Below are 19,227 nucleotides of genomic sequence, written 5' to 3' on the forward strand. Positions count from 1 at the left end.
TTTTTCTTTTATAGTTTTCTAAAGCCATAGAAGAAAGTAGTTTAATTTCTTCAAATTCATTTTGTAATGATAAAGTTTGTTCATGTTCTTTAATTGAATATGCAGTTCTAAAATCAAAAGTTCCTATTTGATATATATTTTGTGGATTAACATGCGGTAGTTGATCTTTTGATATTTCTTGATTAAAGGTTGTGATTTTTGACATAATTTCTCTTGAATTAATTGTTTTTTGAGATGTAGAAGATGATGCATGCTTAGACTTAAACAACTTCCTAACCGTAGATGCCATGTTTAAATTATACTTAATCTAATGCTAAAAATGCAAACTAACCACTCTTATCGATGACGAAAGACGCATGGGCTTACCAACGGACTCACTGCCTTCTGGTCTTACGGCCTGGAACACCTACGCTATCAACGCTCCCGACAAGGTTCTGGTAGGTTGGTTTTTAACACTAGGCTTAGGTTTATAATAAACATGTCGTCGTTTGGCTTGGATGTTTTAAGAAAAACATATATCATATTTACAAAAGAATATATTTTATCCTGGGTTTTGTTAAAGAACGCATGGTATGCTGATACCATACGTTCTTTAACAAAACCCAGGATAAAATATATAGATTATTTTTTCTAGATTGTAATATAACTAGAGTAAAACCAGTGTATAAATAAGCAAATTAACTTAAAATATAGATAAGAGGGATGATTAAACTTACTTTATTTAAACTTGGTTAAAATACAAGAGTAAAGATACAAACTTTGAAAACAAACTTATGAAAATTGGAGAGTAGGATGTATAGGGAATTTGTGAATGATCGCTAAAAACACTCTGCCCTCTCCTATTCCTCTCACTTCCTTATTTATACAAAGCTGTGTGAAGTTGCGTAAGTTGTTGTCGACGTGTCCTATTTTTGACATTGCGAGAGATGAGTAATCCTTTGTTGATTGAAGTCTTTGTCTTGTTATAATACTGAAGTCTTCATTTCTTGGTCTTGAAGTCTTGTATTGATAGTTGAGCTGTTGCATAATTGTCTTTTTGTCTTCATCTTGTCTTGAAAATTGGAGTGTTGATGGAGTCGGTGGAAGAGGTAGCTTCTACAAAACTATATACTGAATATATATGTATTTATATTACAAGCACATAACTTAAAGATATAATAAAAGAGCTCTACCATGATACTTTCACGTTTTTTTTTTTTTTTTTTTTTTTTTTTTTTTTTTTTTTTTTTTTTTTTTTTTTTTTTAGAATGGATCGTCGTCTTGCGTATTGTTGTCTTGTGTTATATCATCTTCGTCATCTGAGGAGGATATTTGCATAGCTATTGTCTCGAGGAGTTTCTTGAGTTTTTCTTTGCCTTTACTTTTCTTGGATCCGGAGGACGAAGTTGTTGATTCTGTAGGACTTGGTGGTTTGTGTGGCGAATTTTTTGTTTGAATAGGTGGTAATGCTCGGGATACTGTAGCTATGGATTGCTTTATTTGTTGATGTGTCTGGATCCATTTCTCCAAGTTGGATAAAGAGCAGCGGTCGAGGTTATATTTGTCCCACCATTTGATTCTGAATTCGCGGACTAGTGAATATGGCATCTCTGGTAAGAAGGGTAGAAGGTTGTAGTGCCAAGATAGTATCCAGGGTATTCCCATATCTATGTGGAAGGCTATCTTTGGTAAAGGGCCGATGAGTTGGTGTTTTTCGTGTTTAGTGTAGTAGGGTAGTGAAACCTTGGGTATTTGGGGTGGATATATGTCATCGGTTGGGCCAAACCAGTACCACCATTCGTAGAACCATCCTGGTATTGTCTTGGGGCAATGAAAGTCAAAGGAAAGGAACCAGGAGTGATCATAGGTTCGTAAGTAAAGGGTGTGGAAAAAGGCCTTCTGGTAATCTATGTAGGTAAATCTTGGAATATGGAACCCCGGGATGGAGAATTCTTTTGCGGTGTGCAGGTTTATGAATCCGAGATCTTGGGGATTGCATACTTTGAGGATTTTGCAGGTGGAGTAGGAAATAAGGTTTGGGTCATTCTTGTCGGTATGGTGGGTTATTTCTACTGATTTGGTGTCTACGAGAATGAATTCGTAGAATGTGCGGTTTTTGGTAAGGTTATCGGTAAGGTATTGACTTTCTTCGTAAAATATGCGGTTGGTATATTGGGTTAGATCTTTAAGGGATATTGGTTTGGTAAATGAGGTTGTAATAAGGTGTTGGCGTTGTGGTTTAAGGAAGTAGGACGATTTTTGATCTATGGTTTTTTGTGAGGAGGATGGATTGGATATTTTTTGTGGCTGGGGGTTGACGGCTTTTGCGTAGGATAAAGGAGGAAATTCCGCCAAGGCAGAGAATTGGTTGCTAGTGGTTAATTGCTTTCCTTGTAAATGTGGTTGATTCTTGACGTAGTCTGATGCACTCATTGGTTTCTTTTGTGTTTCACTCATTTTGGTGATCCTGAGATTTTCCCTGTAAGTACTCCCTTGTTAGAAAATCAGGTAAAGAATTATTTTCCCCTTTTATATATTGTATATCAAAATCAAAAACAGATAAAATAGCTTGCCATCTAGCAAATATTTGTTTAGAGACTAAGTTTTTAACATCCTTTTGTAAAATCTCTTTCGCCGATTTGCAATCAACACGTAGTAAAAACTTTTTGTTTATTAAATCATCTTGAAATTTAGAAATACAGTTTACTATAGATAAAACTTCTTTTTTAACTGTAGAGTAATTCTTTTGTGGTCCAAGCCATACTCCTGAGTGGAAACGAACTATAGACTCTTGGGTTGACTCTGGCATTTTCTGTTTAAGGATCCCCCCGTAACCTATTTCTGATGCATCTGTCTCTACTATCATGAATGCATTGGGGTGTGGGATGACTAGACATGGTAGTGTTATAACCTTTTTCTTGATATCCTGGACTAGACTAGTATGCAGACTTGACCATGGTATGGGGTTCTTTTGTAATCTTTGAAACAATGGTTGAATAGTTTTTCGTAGATTAGGTAGAAAATCAGATATGTAGTTTAGGCAACCTAAAAATCTTTGTAATTGTGATTTTTCTTTTATTTCATCTGGAAATTTATTTGCAAATTCTATAGATCTAGATATAGGTGTTATAGTACCTTGATATATGTTGTGGCCTAGAAAACGTATTTTTGTTTGAAATATTTGCATCTTTTTTGCGGATACTACTAGTCCATGCTTTTTAACAATGTTTAAAAAGGTGTATAGATGTTTAAAGTGTTGGTCGATGGATTTTGAATATATTAACACATCATCTATGTATACAATAGAGAAGGTGGAGTAAGGGTTAAATATTTCGTTCATTATATTTTGAAATTCGGATGGTGCGTTTTTTAAACCGAAAGGCATAACATTCCATTCGTAATGCCCAAAAGGCACTGTGAATGCTGTTTTATATTTATCCTTCTCGGCAATTTGTATTTGCCAAAATCCACTTTTCATGTCAAATTTAGAGAATATACAGGCGTCATATAATCGTTTTAATAGATCTCTTTTGTTTGGTATTGGGTATCTTATCCATTGTATTACATTGTTTAAGGGTTTATAGTTGATTACTAAGCGTGGTACTCCTCTTTCTTTTTCAGCTTGGTTGTTAACATAAAATGCTGAACAACTCCAAGGAGATTTAGATTTTCTTATTAAGTTCTTATCTAGTAATTCTTGTATTTCTTTTTTGCAATATTCTAAAAGTTCTTGATTCATTTGAATAGGTCTAGCTTTAGTTGGAATATTTTTTTCGTTAAAATCTTTTTCGTAGGGTATTTCAACAATATGTTTTTTTCTTTCCCAAAAGGCATTTGGGAGTTCAGAACATATTTGGTGTAGTAGTTCAACTTCTAAAGTTTTTATTTTATTTGTCACTTGTGGATCACTTAGTTGTTGTTCTATATGTTGGTATTTTATTTCTTGTTGTAAATATTGTATATGTTTTTGTTTCCCGTCTATTAAATTTATAGATTTTTCTATTGTTGAATTTTGTAAGGCTAAGATTTCTTTTGTTTTCATTGGGGATAGAAATTCAAACATTATTTTCTCTCCTACAATTTTTGTGGTAATCCCTAGTTCTGTAACTTTAAACGGATAAATTTGTGTAAAAAATGGTGTTCCTAGTATAACTTCTTGGCTTAAGTTTTTTACAAGGATAAATTGAGTTTTAAAACAATAATTTTTGTTACAGATTTTTGCTTTAGGTAATTTGTAGTTGACCTTCAAACTACTTCCGTTTGCACCACTAAGTTTTTCATATGTTTTTTCATAGAATTTTGTAGGAACTATTCCTTCTCTAATACAATTATAGTCAGCTCCTGTATCTAGAAGTGCTATTGTTTCTAGTTTAAAATCATACCCTATGTGTATTGTGATTTTTGTATACCATTTTTGATAGTTTATTTTGTTTATTATCTGGATATATTCTTCTTCTTCTTTTGTTTGTTTATGGTTTTCAGGGTTGCTTGTGGAGGGTTTGTCCATTGTTGTGGGTGGAGATTCATGGACTTTTGGTTCTATAAGGGCTAATCTAGCGTCTACTTGCAATTGATGAAGTTGATGTTGGTGAACTATTTGTTGTAATTCTTTTATTTGTGTTTTTAAATTTTTAACTTCTCCTTGTAATTCACCAGTGGTTACTTGTTTAAAAAGTGTTGGAGAGGGATATTTTTCTATTATTTTGTTAAGACTAAAAGGTTGTGGAGTTAATAATTGATTTTCTCGTTGCACTAAATCTTTTAATTTTAATAAATATTCCTTTTTGGTTTCGTGATCATCTATTTTATCTATAATATCTATTAAAAATTGTTTGTCAATGTCTTTTGTAATTACGTTTATTGTTTTACAATTGCATATGCCATCTGAGATATTTTCAGAATTTTGAGAGGATGTATCACTTTCATCTTCTATTATGTCTAGAGAAGGGTCGCTACTGAGTTCTTCTGAATTTTCTGTTTCTGAAAGAAGTAATTTTTCTAATTTTTCTTTAATGTCTTGTTGATCGTGAAATATTTCATTGATTTTTCTTTTCATTTTACAATCTGTAGATTTATGTCCTGGCCGTTTACAGTTCCAGCATATAATTCTTTCTTTTTTAGATGGTTCTCTGGGATTTTTGTTTTTTGTATAGTATGAGTTAAAAAATTTCTTTGTAAATCTTTTACTTTTATTATAAGGTTGTGGATAAAAAGTTTTATTTTGTTTGCGTAGTTTTCTTCTTTCTCTAGAAGGTGGAGTGAGACGATTGTAACCATATTGTTCACAAAATGAACCCATAGTTTCTGCAAATTTAAATTTGTTACTTTGCTTTTTATCTTTGTGTTCTTGACATATTTGTAGACCTTCCTTTTTAATAAAGGCAAACAATTGACCATAGGTTATGGTATCCCATGGGATTGGTTGTCCTCCAGAATAATCTTTTAGTTTATTAATTAATCGTTCTGCGAAAAATGATGGTAATCCTGCGATGAACCGTTCTTTCCAGAAGGGTTGGTTGCAGTCGTGTCTTTGAAATATGTTGGTTACAAATATATCTTTATACCATTTAAAGTCCCCTAGTGTTGGACATCTAAGATTTGTTAAAATAAGTTTTTTACTTGTTAGTTCTTCCGAAGGGTTTCCTACAAAGTGCATGGTCATGGTGTGGAGTAATACTTCTACAGCATTTTGAACTTGGTCTTCTTCATAAAAACCATCTTCTCCTTCTACTCTTCTAGTTTCAGTATGGTTTAGAATAGAATTTTGAGTTTCTACGCCTAAAGCATTATCCCACCAAAATTTCAGGGCTCCATTGAAGCCCGAGATTAGCATGACACATGCTTGGTGGTCTGACATTCCTTTAGCTTTATAGGATAGGGTTGCCATCCCCATTTCTTGAAATAAATTCATCATTTCATATTCGGATCTACCATCTATATTCCATTCATATATGCCTTCTCCGTTGTAAAAGTTCGTTGAGGGAAATTTATGATGTTCTTCAAATAATAAGTCGGGTGGTGAGTGCCTTGGATAATATGGTTTTTTGGATGGTTGAAAGTTTCTTTTTATTCTATTTATTTCTATATCGGTTTCAGATCGAATGTTTTCGTCAATATTATTTATCCCCTTGGCTTTATCTAGTCTATCCAGTCTAGTTGAAATTGATTTTAAAATTTCATTTTCAGGAAATTTAATGGATTTTGTTAATGGTTTGAAGAGAGGTGGTGAGATTGCAGTAAAGGGTGAAGATAACGGCTGAGAGTTTGTTGTTATGTTTTTTTCGTCCTTTTCTAGTTTGTTATCAAGATTATCTATTTGTCGTGAAATAGTATGTAATATTTGACTTTGATAATTATTTTGTTCATATACTATCTTAATGTCTGCCATATATATTGAATCTTTATCATCTCGGTTTGCCCCGGTTCTAAAAGGTGTAGCGATTACTTGTCTTTGGGGAGTGTGAATTTTGATGTCTTTCAAAGGTGGATGAACTGATTTGTGTATTTCTCCGTTAGTCATTTCCCATGTGTGGTACAATGTGGAACTAGTGTTTATTGATTCATTTTTATATGGGTAGCATATGTTATTTTCTAAAGCATATGTTTCAAACCATGTGAAAAATGGAATATTTACTTCTATATTTTCCATGTAGTTATACCATATTTCTCTAAAAGTTGTAAGTTTTTCTTTATTAAAAGCTTGAAAGTACCATTTTCTTTTATCCTTGTTTTTATCTGATAAGAATTCTTCTTTAAGGTAATCTTTGTCTATTGTAAATGTTTTTATGATAACATTTATTGATTTAAAATCTGAAGTTGTTGGGGAAGTAGGAAAGTTAGACGATCCCACTTCTGACTGTTGAACTGGTTCAGCTATTGGTGCTTGAAAAATAATAGGTTTTTTCCCTTGGCTTTTTGTTAAAATTTGTTCTACACTTTCCTCTGATTCAGTGCTAGCTTGGCCAGTTCTGTACTCAGAGAAAGATGAACGTGGGTGGAATGAACTAAATTTTAATGATGGTGGATCTCTGAAAGAACCGAAGTTTAATAATATTTTTCCATCATATTGTTCTGTTATACTCGTAATAGTTCTTTGTTCAAAATTTCTTGGTGGTTGAGTAATATTAATTTTCCATTGATCAGGAATTGTAATTTCTGTCCATTTTAATTGTTTAGGTGTATATGTAGAGGTTGGTGTGTCTTTACCATGTGCAGCCAATATTGTTGTTTCGCCTTTATCATCTTGCAATAAACATCGTGGGTTGAACTCAGATGTAGATTGCTTAAAGTAAATACGATACAACAACAAATAGCCATGTCTTTCTTGCTGAAATTTAATTTCAGGCAAGTGTACGTTTAAAACTAAAGTATTAAATATTGTAGGGTCATGTAAGCTTACTTGAAAATTTGGTGCACAATTAAAATATATAGCTCCGTTGCATAAATTTGATTGTACTGCCCCTAATAAGGAGTCTTCAAATTTTAAAAGTGTTTTATCTCTTAATAACATGAGTATTGGGGAATCAATCCCTGTTCTAGATAAAGGTTTGATTGCTAATTGTATTAGGCCAAAATGAATATAATTAAAGTTTTTTCTTTTATAGTTTTCTAAAGCCATAGAAGAAAGTAGTTTAATTTCTTCAAATTCATTTTGTAATGATAAAGTTTGTTCATGTTCTTTAATTGAATATGCAGTTCTAAAATCAAAAGTTCCTATTTGATATATATTTTGTGGATTAACATGCGGTAGTTGATCTTTTGATATTTCTTGATTAAAGGTTGTGATTTTTCACATAATTTCTCTTGAATTAATTGTTTTTTGAGATGTAGAAGATGATGCATGCTTAGACTTAAACAACTTCCTAACCGTAGATGCCATGTTTAAATTATACTTAATCTAATGCTAAAAATGCAAACTAACCACTCTTATCGATGACGAAAGACGCATGGGCTTACCAACGGACTCACTGCCTTCTGGTCTTACGGCCTGGAACACCTACGCTATCAACGCTCCCGACAAGGTTCTGGTAGGTTGGTTTTTAACACTAGGCTTAGGTTTATAATAAACATGTCGTCGTTTGGCTTGGATGTTTTAAGAAAAACATATATCATACTATAAGCCGAAATTCTTTTGGCTCTGATACCATACGTTCTTTAACAAAACCCAGGATAAAATATATAGATTATTTTTTCTAGATTGTAATATAACTAGAGTAAAACCAGTGTATAAATAAGCAAATTAACTTAAAATATAGATAAGAGGGATGATTAAACTTACTTTATTTAAACTTGGTTAAAATACAAGAGTAAAGATACAAACTTTGAAAACAAACTTATGAAAATTGGAGAGTAGGATGTATAGGGAATTTGTGAATGATCGCTAAAAACACTCTGCCCTCTCCTATTCCTCTCACTTCCTTATTTATACAAAGCTGTGTGAAGTTGCGTAAGTTGTTGTCGACGTGTCCTATTTTTGACATTGCGAGAGATGAGTAATCCTTTGTTGATTGAAGTCTTTGTCTTGTTATAATACTGAAGTCTTCATTTCTTGGTCTTGAAGTCTTGTATTGATAGTTGAGCTGTTGCATAATTGTCTTTTTGTCTTCATCTTGTCTTGAAAATTGGAGTGTTGATGGAGTCGGTGGAAGAGGTAGCTTCTACAAAACTATATACTGAATATATATGTATTTATATTACAAGCACATAACTTAAAGATATAATAAAAGAGCTCTACCATGATACTTTCACGTTTTTTTTTTTTTTTTTTTTTTTTTTTTTTTTTTTTTTTTTTTTTTTTTAGAATGGATCGTCGTCTTGCGTATTGTTGTCTTGTGTTATATCATCTTCGTCGTCTGAGGAGGATATTTGCATAGCTATTGTCTCGAGGAGTTTCTTGAGTTTTTCTTTGCCTTTACTTTTCTTGGATCCGGAGGACGAAGTTGTTGATTCTGTAGGACTTGGTGGTTTGTGTGGCGAATTTTTTGTTTGAATAGGTGGTAATGCTCGGGATACTGTAGCTATGGATTGCTTTATTTGTTGATGTGTCTGGATCCATTTCTCCAAGTTGGATAAAGAGCAGCGGTCGAGGTTATATTTGTCCCACCATTTGATTCTGAATTCGCGGACTAGTGAATATGGCATCTCTGGTAAGAAGGGTAGAAGGTTGTAGTGCCAAGATAGTATCCAGGGTATTCCCATATCTATGTGGAAGGCTATCTTTGGTAAAGGGCCGATGAGTTGGTGTTTTTCGTGTTTAGTGTAGTAGGGTAGTGAAACCTTGGGTATTTGGGGTGGATATATGTCATCGGTTGGGCCAAACCAGTACCACCATTCGTAGAACCATCCTGGTATTGTCTTGGGGCAATGAAAGTCAAAGGAAAGGAACCAGGAGTGATCATAGGTTCTTAAGTAAAGGGTGTGGAAAAAGGCCTTCTGGTAATCTATGTAGGTAAATCTTGGAATATGGAACCCCGGGATGGAGAATTCTTTTGCGGTGTGCAGGTTTATGAATCCGAGATCTTGGGGATTGCATACTTTGAGGATTTTGCAGGTGGAGTAGGAAATAAGGTTTGGGTCATTCTTGTCGGTATGGTGGGTTATTTCTACTGATTTGGTGTCTACGAGAATGAATTCGTAGAATGTGCGGTTTTTGGTAAGGTTATCGGTAAGGTATTGACTTTCTTCGTAAAATATGCGGTTGGTATATTGGGTTAGATCTTTAAGGGATATTGGTTTGGTAAATGAGGTTGTAATAAGGTGTTGGCGTTGTGGTTTAAGGAAGTAGGACGATTTTTGATCTATGGTTTTTTGTGAGGAGGATGGATTGGATATTTTTTGTGGCTGGGGGTTGACGGCTTTTGCGTAGGATAAAGGAGGAAATTCCGCCAAGGCAGAGAATTGGTTGCTAGTGGTTAATTGCTTTCCTTGTAAATGTGGTTGATTCTTGACGTAGTCTGATGCACTCATTGGTTTCTTTTGTGTTTCACTCATTTTGGTGATCCTGAGATTTTCCCTGTAAGTACTCCCTTGTTAGAAAATCAGGTAAAGAATTATTTTCCCCTTTTATATATTGTATATCAAAATCAAAAACAGATAAAATAGCTTGCCATCTAGCAAATATTTGTTTAGAGACTAAGTTTTTAACATCCTTTTGTAAAATCTCTTTCGCCGATTTGCAATCGACACGTAGTAAAAACTTTTTGTTTATTAAATCATCTTGAAATTTAGAAATACAGTTTACTATAGATAAAACTTCTTTTTTAACTGTAGAGTAATTCTTTTGTGGTCCAAGCCATACTCCTGAGTGGAAACGAACTATAGACTCTTGGGTTGACTCTGGCATTTTCTGTTTAAGGATCCCCCCGTAACCTATTTCTGATGCATCTGTCTCTACTATCATGAATGCATTGGGGTGTGGGATGACTAGACATGGTAGTGTTATAACCTTTTTCTTGATATCCTGGACTAGACTAGTATGCAGACTTGACCATGGTATGGGGTTCTTTTGTAATCTTTGAAACAATGGTTGAATAGTTTTTCGTAGATTAGGTAGAAAATCAGATATGTAGTTTAGGCAACCTAAAAATCTTTGTAATTGTGATTTTTCTTTTATTTCATCTGGAAATTTATTTGCAAATTCTATAGATCTAGATATAGGTGTTATAGTACCTTGATATATGTTGTGGCCTAGAAAACGTATTTTTGTTTGAAATATTTGCATCTTTTTTGCGGATACTACTAGTCCATGCTTTTTAACAATGTTTAAAAAGGTGTATAGATGTTTAAAGTGTTGGTCGATGGATTTTGAATATATTAACACATCATCTATGTATACAATAGAGAAGGTGGAGTAAGGGTTAAATATTTCGTTCATTATATTTTGAAATTCGGATGGTGCGTTTTTTAAACCGAAAGGCATAACATTCCATTCGTAATGCCCAAAAGGCACTGTGAATGCTGTTTTATATTTATCCTTCTCGGCAATTTGTATTTGCCAAAATCCACTTTTCATGTCAAATTTAGAGAATATACAGGCGTCATATAATCGTTTTAATAGATCTCTTTTGTTTGGTATTGGGTATCTTATCCATTGTATTACATTGTTTAAGGGTTTATAGTTGATTACTAAGCGTGGTACTCCTCTTTCTTTTTCAGCTTGGTTGTTAACATAAAATGCTGAACAACTCCAAGGAGATTTAGATTTTCTTATTAAGTTCTTATCTAGTAATTCTTGTATTTCTTTTTTGCAATATTCTAAAAGTTCTTGATTCATTTGAATAGGTCTAGCTTTAGTTGGAATATTTTTTTCGTTAAAATCTTTTTCGTAGGGTATTTCAACAATATGTTTTTTTCTTTCCCAAAAGGCATTTGGGAGTTCAGAACATATTTGGTGTAGTAGTTCAACTTCTAAAGTTTTTATTTTATTTGTCACTTGTGGATCACTTAGTTGTTGTTCTATATGTTGGTATTTTATTTCTTGTTGTAAATATTGTATATGTTTTTGTTTCCCGTCTATTAAATTTATAGATTTTTCTATTGTTGAATTTTGTAAGGCTAAGATTTCTTTTGTTTTCATTGGGGATAGAAATTCAAACATTATTTTCTCTCCTACAATTTTTGTGGTAATCCCTAGTTCTGTAACTTTAAACGGATAAATTTGTGTAAAAAATGGTGTTCCTAGTATAACTTCTTGGCTTAAGTTTTTTACAAGGATAAATTGAGTTTTAAAACAATAATTTTTGTTACAGATTTTTGCTTTAGGTAATTTGTAGTTGACCTTCAAACTACTTCCGTTTGCACCACTAAGTTTTTCATATGTTTTTTCATAGAATTTTGTAGGAACTATTCCTTCTCTAATACAATTATAGTCAGCTCCTGTATCTAGAAGTGCTATTGTTTCTAGTTTAAAATCATACCCTATGTGTATTGTGATTTTTGTATACCATTTTTGATAGTTTATTTTGTTTATTATCTGGATATATTCTTCTTCTTCTTTTGTTTGTTTATGGTTTTCAGGGTTGCTTGTGGAGGGTTTGTCCATTGTTGTGGGTGGAGATTCATGGACTTTTGGTTCTATAAGGGCTAATCTAGCGTCTACTTGCAATTGATGAAGTTGATGTTGGTGAACTATTTGTTGTAATTCTTTTATTTGTGTTTTTAAATTTTTAACTTCTCCTTGTAATTCACCAGTGGTTACTTGTTTAAAAAGTGTTGGAGAGGGATATTTTTCTATTATTTTGTTAAGACTAAAAGGTTGTGGAGTTAATAATTGATTTTCTCGTTGCACTAAATCTTTTAATTTTAATAAATATTCCTTTTTGGTTTCGTGATCATCTATTTTATCTATAATATCTATTAAAAATTGTTTGTCAATGTCTTTTGTAATTACGTTTATTGTTTTACAATTGCATATGCCATCTGAGATATTTTCAGAATTTTGAGAGGATGTATCACTTTCATCTTCTATTATGTCTAGAGAAGGGTCGCTACTGAGTTCTTCTGAATTTTCAGTTTCTGAAAGAAGTAATTTTTCTAATTTTTCTTTAATGTCTTGTTGATCGTGAAATATTTCATTGATTTTTCTTTTCATTTTACAATCTGTAGATTTATGTCCTGGCCGTTTACAGTTCCAGCATATAATTCTTTCTTTTTTAGATGGTTCTCTGGGATTTTTGTTTTTTGTATAGTATGAGTTAAAAAATTTCTTTGTAAATCTTTTACTTTTATTATAAGGTTGTGGATAAAAAGTTTTATTTTGTTTGCGTAGTTTTCTTCTTTCTCTAGAAGGTGGAGTGAGACGATTGTAACCATATTGTTCACAAAATGAACCCATAGTTTCTGCAAATTTAAATTTGTTACTTTGCTTTTTATCTTTGTGTTCTTGACATATTTGTAGACCTTCCTTTTTAATAAAGGCAAACAATTGACCATAGGTTATGGTATCCCATGGGATTGGTTGTCCTCCAGAATAATCTTTTAGTTTATTAATTAATCGTTCTGCGAAAAATGATGGTAATCCTGCGATGAACCGTTCTTTCCAGAAGGGTTGGTTGCAGTCGTGTCTTTGAAATATGTTGGTTACAAATATATCTTTATACCATTTAAAGTCCCCTAGTGTTGGACATCTAAGATTTGTTAAAATAAGTTTTTTACTTGTTAGTTCTTCCGAAGGGTTTCCTACAAAGTGCATGGTCATGGTGTGGAGTAATACTTCTACAGCATTTTGAACTTGGTCTTCTTCATAAAAACCATCTTCTCCTTCTACTCTTCTAGTTTCAGTATGGTTTAGAATAGAATTTTGAGTTTCTACGCCTAAAGCATTATCCCACCAAAATTTCAGGGCTCCATTGAAGCCCGAGATTAGCATGACACATGCTTGGTGGTCTGACATTCCTTTAGCTTTATAGGATAGGGTTGCCATCCCCATTTCTTGAAATAAATTCATCATTTCATATTCGGATCTACCATCTATATTCCATTCATATATGCCTTCTCCGTTGTAAAAGTTCGTTGAGGGAAATTTATGATGTTCTTCAAATAATAAGTCGGGTGGTGAGTGCCTTGGATAATATGGTTTTTTGGATGGTTGAAAGTTTCTTTTTATTCTATTTATTTCTATATCGGTTTCAGATCGAATGTTTTCGTCAATATTATTTATCCCCTTGGCTTTATCTAGTCTATCCAGTCTAGTTGAAATTGATTTTAAAATTTCATTTTCAGGAAATTTAATGGATTTTGTTAATGGTTTGAAGAGAGGTGGTGAGATTGCAGTAAAGGGTGAAGATAACGGCTGAGAGTTTGTTGTTATGTTTTTTTCGTCCTTTTCTAGTTTGTTATCAAGATTATCTATTTGTCGTGAAATAGTATGTAATATTTGACTTTGATAATTATTTTGTTCATATACTATCTTAATGTCTGCCATATATATTGAATCTTTATCATCTCGGTTTGCCCCGGTTCTAAAAGGTGTAGCGATTACTTGTCTTTGGGGAGTGTGAATTTTGATGTCTTTCAAAGGTGGATGAACTGATTTGTGTATTTCTCCGTTAGTCATTTCCCATGTGTGGTACAATGTGGAACTAGTGTTTATTGATTCATTTTTATATGGGTAGCATATGTTATTTTCTAAAGCATATGTTTCAAACCATGTGAAAAATGGAATATTTACTTCTATATTTTCCATGTAGTTATACCATATTTCTCTAAAAGTTGTAAGTTTTTCTTTATTAAAAGCTTGAAAGTACCATTTTCTTTTATCCTTGTTTTTATCTGATAAGAATTCTTCTTTAAGGTAATCTTTGTCTATTGTAAATGTTTTTATGATAACATTTATTGATTTAAAATCTGAAGTTGTTGGGGAAGTAGGAAAGTTAGACGATCCCACTTCTGACTGTTGAACTGGTTCAGCTATTGGTGCTTGAAAAATAATAGGTTTTTTCCCTTGGCTTTTTGTTAAAATTTGTTCTACACTTTCCTCTGATTCAGTGCTAGCTTGGCCAGTTCTGTACTCAGAGAAAGATGAACGTGGGTGGAATGAACTAAATTTTAATGATGGTAGATCTCTGAAAGAACCGAAGTTTAATAATATTTTTCCATCATATTGTTCTGTTATACTCGTAATAGTTCTTTGTTCAAAATTTCTTGGTGGTTGAGTAATATTAATTTTCCATTGATCAGGAATTGTAATTTCTGTCCATTTTAATTGTTTAGGTGTATATGTAGAGGTTGGTGTGTCTTTACCATGTGCAGCCAATATTGTTGTTTCGCCTTTATCATCTTGCAATAAACATCGTGGGTTGAACTCAGATGTAGATTGCTTAAAGTAAATACGATACAACAACAAATAGCCATGTCTTTCTTGCTGAAATTTAATTTCAGGCAAGTGTACGTTTAAAACTAAAGTATTAAATATTGTAGGGTCATGTAAGCTTACTTGAAAATTTGGTGCACAATTAAAATATATAGCTCCGTTGCATAAATTTGATTGTACTGCCCCTAATAAGGAGTCTTCAAATTTTAAAAGTGTTTTATCTCTTAATAACATGAGTATTGGGGAATCAATCCCTGTTCTAGATAAAGGTTTGATTGCTAATTGTATTAGGCCAAAATGAATATAATTAAAGTTTTTTCTTTTATAGTTTTCTAAAGCCATAGAAGAAAGTAGTTTAATTTCTTCAAATTCATTTTGTAATGATAAAGTTTGTTCATGTTCTTTAATTGAATATGCAGTTCTAAAATCAAAAGTTCCTATTTGATATATATTTTGTGGATTAACATGCGGTAGTTGATCTTTTGATATTTCTTGATTAAAGGTTGTGATTTTTGACATAATTTCTCTTGAATTAATTGTTTTTTGAGATGTAGAAGATGATGCATGCTTAGACTTAAACAACTTCCTAACCGTAGATGCCATGTTTAAATTATACTTAATCTAATGCTAAAAATGCAAACTAACCACTCTTATCGATGACGAAAGACGCATGGGCTTACCAACGGACTCACTGCCTTCTGGTCTTACGGCCTGGAACACCTACGCTATCAACGCTCCCGACAAGGTTCTGGTAGGTTGGTTTTTAACACTAGGCTTAGGTTTATAATAAACATGTCGTCGTTTGGCTTGGATGTTTTAAGAAAAACATATATCATACTAGTCTAGTCCAGGATATCAAGAAAAAGGTTATAACACTACCATGTCTAGTCATCCCACACCCCAATGCATTCATGATAGTAGAGACAGATGCATCAGAAATAGGTTACGGGGGGATCCTTAAACAGAAAATGCCAGAGTCAACCCAAGAGTCTATAGTTCGTTTCCACTCAGGAGTATGGCTTGGACCACAAAAGAATTACTCTACAGTTAAAAAAGAAGTTTTATCTATAGTAAACTGTATTTCTAAATTTCAAGATGATTTAATAAACAAAAAGTTTTTACTACGTGTCGATTGCAAATCGGCGAAAGAGATTTTACAAAAGGATGTTAAAAACTTAGTCTCTAAACAAATATTTGCTAGATGGCAAGCTATTTTATCTGTTTTTGATTTTGATATACAATATATAAAAGGGGAAAATAATTCTTTACCTGATTTTCTAACAAGGGAGTACTTACAGGGAAAATCTCAGGATCACCAAAATGAGTGAAACACAAAAGAAACCAATGAGTGCATCAGACTACGTCAAGAATCAACCACATTTACAAGGAAAGCAATTAACCACTAGCAACCAATTCTCTGCCTTGGCGGAATTTCCTCCTTTATCCTACGCAAAAGCCGTCAACCCCCAGCCACAAAAAATATCTAATCCATCCTCCTCACAAAAAACCATAGATCAAAAATCGTCCTACTTCCTTAAACCACAACGCCAACACCTTATTACAACCTCATTTACCAAACCAATATCCCTTAAAGATCTAACCCAATATACCAACCGCATATTTTACGAAGAAAGTCAATACCTTACCGATAACCTTACCAAAAACCGCACATTCTACGAATTCATTCTCGTAGACACCAAATCAGTAGAAATAACCCACCATACCGACAAGAATGACCCAAACCTTATTTCCTACTCCACCTGCAAAATCCTCAAAGTATGCAATCCCCAAGATCTCGGATTCATAAACCTGCACACCGCAAAAGAATTCTCCATCCCGGGGTTCCATATTCCAAGATTTACCTACATAGATTACCAGAAGGCCTTTTTCCACACCCTTTACTTACGAACCTATGATCACTCCTGGTTCCTTTCCTTTGACTTTCATTGCCCCAAGACAATACCAGGATGGTTCTACGAATGGTGGTACTGGTTTGGCCCAACCGATGACATATATCCACCCCAAATACCCAAGGTTTCACTACCCTACTACACTAAACACGAAAAACACCAACTCATCGGCCCTTTACCAAAGATAGCCTTCCACATAGATATGGGAATACCCTGGATACTATCTTGGCACTACAACCTTCTACCCTTCTTACCAGAGATGCCATATTCACTAGTCCGCGAATTCAGAATCAAATGGTGGGACAAATATAACCTCGACCGCTGCTCTTTATCCAACTTGGAGAAATGGATCCAGACACATCAACAAATAAAGCAATCCATAGCTACAGTATCCCGAGCATTACCACCTATTCAAACAAAAAATTCGCCACACAAACCACCAAGTCCTACAGAATCAACAACTTCGTCCTCCGGATCCAAGAAAAGTAAAGGCAAAGAAAAACTCAAGAAACTCCTCGAGACAATAGCTATGCAAATATCCTCCTCAGACGACGAAGATGATATAACACAAGACAACAATACGCAAGACGACGATCCATTCTAAAAAAAAAAAAAAAAAAAAAAAAAAAAAAAAAAAAAAAAAAAAAAAAAAAAAAAAAAAAACGTGAAAGTATCATGGTAGAGCTCTTTTATTATATCTTTAAGTTATGTGCTTGTAATATAAATACATATATATTCAGTATATAGTTTTGTAGAAGCTACCTCTTCCACCGACTCCATCAACACTCCAATTTTCAAGACAAGATGAAGACAAAAAGACAATTATGCAACAGCTCAACTATCAATACAAGACTTCAAGACCAAGAAATGAAGACTTCAGTATTATAACAAGACAAAGACTTCAATCAACAAAGGATTACTCATCTCTCGCAATGTCAAAAATAGGACACGTCGACAACAACTTACGCAACTTCACACAGCTTTGTATAAATAAGGAAGTGAGAGGAATAGGAGAGGGCAGAGTGTTTTTAGCGATCATTCACAAATTCCCTATACATCCTACTCTCCAATTTTCATAAGTTTGTTTTCAAAGTTTGTATCTTTACTCTTGTATTTTAACCAAGTTTAAATAAAGTAAGTTTAATCATCCCTCTTATCTATATTTTAAGTTAATTTGCTTATTTATACACTGGTTTTACTCTAGTTATATTACAATCTAGAAAAAATAATCTATATATTTTATCCTGGGTTTTGTTAAAGAACGTATGGTATCAGAGCCAAAAGAATTTCGGCTTATAGTATGATATATGTTTTTCACGACAAACGGAGAAATACACAAATCAGTTCATCCACCTTTGAAAGACATCAAAATTCACACTCCCCAAAGACAAGTAATCGCTACACCTTTTAGAACCGGGGCAAACCGAGATGATAAAGATTCAATATATATGGCAGACATTAAGATAGTATATGAACAAAATAATTATCAAAGTCAAATATTACATACTATTTCACGACAAATAGATAATCTTGATAACAAACTAGAAAAGGACGAAAAAAACATAACAACAAACTCTCAGCCGTTATCTTCACCCTTTACTGCAATCTCACCACCTCTCTTCAAACCATTAACAAAATCCATTAAATTTCCTGAAAATGAAATTTTAAAATCAATTTCAACTAGACTGGATAGACTAGATAAAGCCAAGGGGATAAATAATATTGACGAAAACATTCGATCTGAAACCGATATAGAAATAAATAGAATAAAAAGAAACTTTCAACCATCCAAAAAACCATATTATCCAAGGCACTCACCACCCGACTTATTATTTGAAGAACATCATAAATTTCCCTCAACGAACTTTTACAACGGAGAAGGCATATATGAATGGAATATAGATGGTAGATCCGAATATGAAATGATGAATTTATTTCAAGAAATGGGGATGGCAACCCTATCCTATAAAGCTAAAGGAATGTCAGACCACCAAGCATGTGTCATGCTAATCTCGGGCTTCAATGGAGCCCTGAAATTTTGGTGGGATAATGCTTTAGGCGTAGAAACTCAAAATTCTATTCTAAACCATACTGAAACTAGAAGAGTAGAAGGAGAAGATGGTTTTTATGAAGAAGACCAAGTTCAAAATGCTGTAGAAGTATTACTCCACACCATGACCATGCACTTTGTAGGAAACCCTTCGGAAGAACTAACAAGTAAAAAACTTATTTTAACAAATCTTAGATGTCCAACACTAGGGGACTTTAAATGGTATAAAGATATATTTGTAACCAACATATTTCAAAGACACGACTGCAACCAACCCTTCTGGAAAGAACGGTTCATCGCAGGATTACCATCATTTTTCGCAGAACGATTAATTAATAAACTAAAAGATTATTCTGGAGGACAACCAATCCCATGGGATACCATAACCTATGGTCAATTGTTTGCCTTTATTAAAAAGGAAGGTCTACAAATATGTCAAGAACACAAAGATAAAAAGCAAAGTAACAAATTTAAATTTG

The 19,227-nt window shown here is 33.2% G+C and overlaps 5 protein-coding genes across 5 annotated transcripts; 1 reads left to right on the forward strand and 4 right to left on the reverse strand.

Annotated features, from left to right (window-relative positions):
- Nucleotides 1-1,242: 1,242 nt before the first annotated feature.
- Nucleotides 1,243-2,436, reverse strand: LOC147924308 (uncharacterized). The gene has a single exon (XM_087496712.1). It carries the CDS (start codon nt 2,434-2,436, stop codon nt 1,243-1,245), a length of 1,194 nt encoding a protein of 397 aa, XP_087352838.1.
- Nucleotides 2,437-4,287: 1,851 nt separating this feature from the next.
- Nucleotides 4,288-7,128, reverse strand: LOC147924309 (uncharacterized). Its single transcript, XM_087496713.1, has 2 exons — nt 4,900-7,128; nt 4,288-4,298 (listed from the first exon to the last, which is right to left on the reverse strand). The coding sequence occupies exons 1-2, from the start codon at nt 6,626-6,628 to the stop codon at nt 4,288-4,290; spliced, it is 1,740 nt and encodes a 579-aa protein (XP_087352839.1). The 5' UTR covers nt 6,629-7,128.
- Nucleotides 7,129-8,775: 1,647 nt separating this feature from the next.
- On the reverse strand, nt 8,776-9,969 carry LOC147924310 (uncharacterized). The gene has a single exon (XM_087494285.1). It carries the CDS (start codon nt 9,967-9,969, stop codon nt 8,776-8,778), a length of 1,194 nt encoding a protein of 397 aa, XP_087350411.1.
- A 1,793-nt stretch (nt 9,970-11,762) lies between these two features.
- On the reverse strand, nt 11,763-14,501 carry LOC147924311 (uncharacterized). The gene is made up of 2 exons (XM_087496714.1): nt 12,266-14,501; nt 11,763-11,780 (listed from the first exon to the last, which is right to left on the reverse strand). The coding sequence occupies exons 1-2, from the start codon at nt 14,159-14,161 to the stop codon at nt 11,763-11,765; spliced, it is 1,914 nt and encodes a 637-aa protein (XP_087352840.1). The 5' UTR covers nt 14,162-14,501.
- A 1,607-nt stretch (nt 14,502-16,108) lies between these two features.
- LOC147924312 (uncharacterized) lies at nt 16,109-17,302 on the forward strand. Its single transcript, XM_087494344.1, has one exon. It carries the CDS (start codon nt 16,109-16,111, stop codon nt 17,300-17,302), a length of 1,194 nt encoding a protein of 397 aa, XP_087350470.1.
- Nucleotides 17,303-19,227: the final 1,925 nt, after the last annotated feature.

The sequence above is a fragment of the Camelina sativa genome, chromosome 17, assembly GCF_030686135.1.
Source record: "Camelina sativa cultivar CO46 ecotype springtype chromosome 17, ASM3068613v1".
Lineage (NCBI taxonomy): Eukaryota > Viridiplantae > Streptophyta > Magnoliopsida > Brassicales > Brassicaceae > Camelina > Camelina sativa.

Excerpts from the sequence above, each read along its gene's own strand:
- LOC147924311 (XM_087496714.1), bottom strand. The coding sequence starts at position 14,161 with ATGGAAAATATAGAAGTAAATATTCCATTTTTCACATGGTTTGAAACA.
- LOC147924309 (XM_087496713.1), bottom strand. The coding sequence starts at position 6,628 with ATGGAAAATATAGAAGTAAATATTCCATTTTTCACATGGTTTGAAACA.
- LOC147924312 (XM_087494344.1), top strand. The coding sequence starts at position 16,109 with ATGAGTGAAACACAAAAGAAACCAATGAGTGCATCAGACTACGTCAAG.
- LOC147924310 (XM_087494285.1), bottom strand. The coding sequence starts at position 9,969 with ATGAGTGAAACACAAAAGAAACCAATGAGTGCATCAGACTACGTCAAG.
- LOC147924308 (XM_087496712.1), bottom strand. The coding sequence starts at position 2,436 with ATGAGTGAAACACAAAAGAAACCAATGAGTGCATCAGACTACGTCAAG.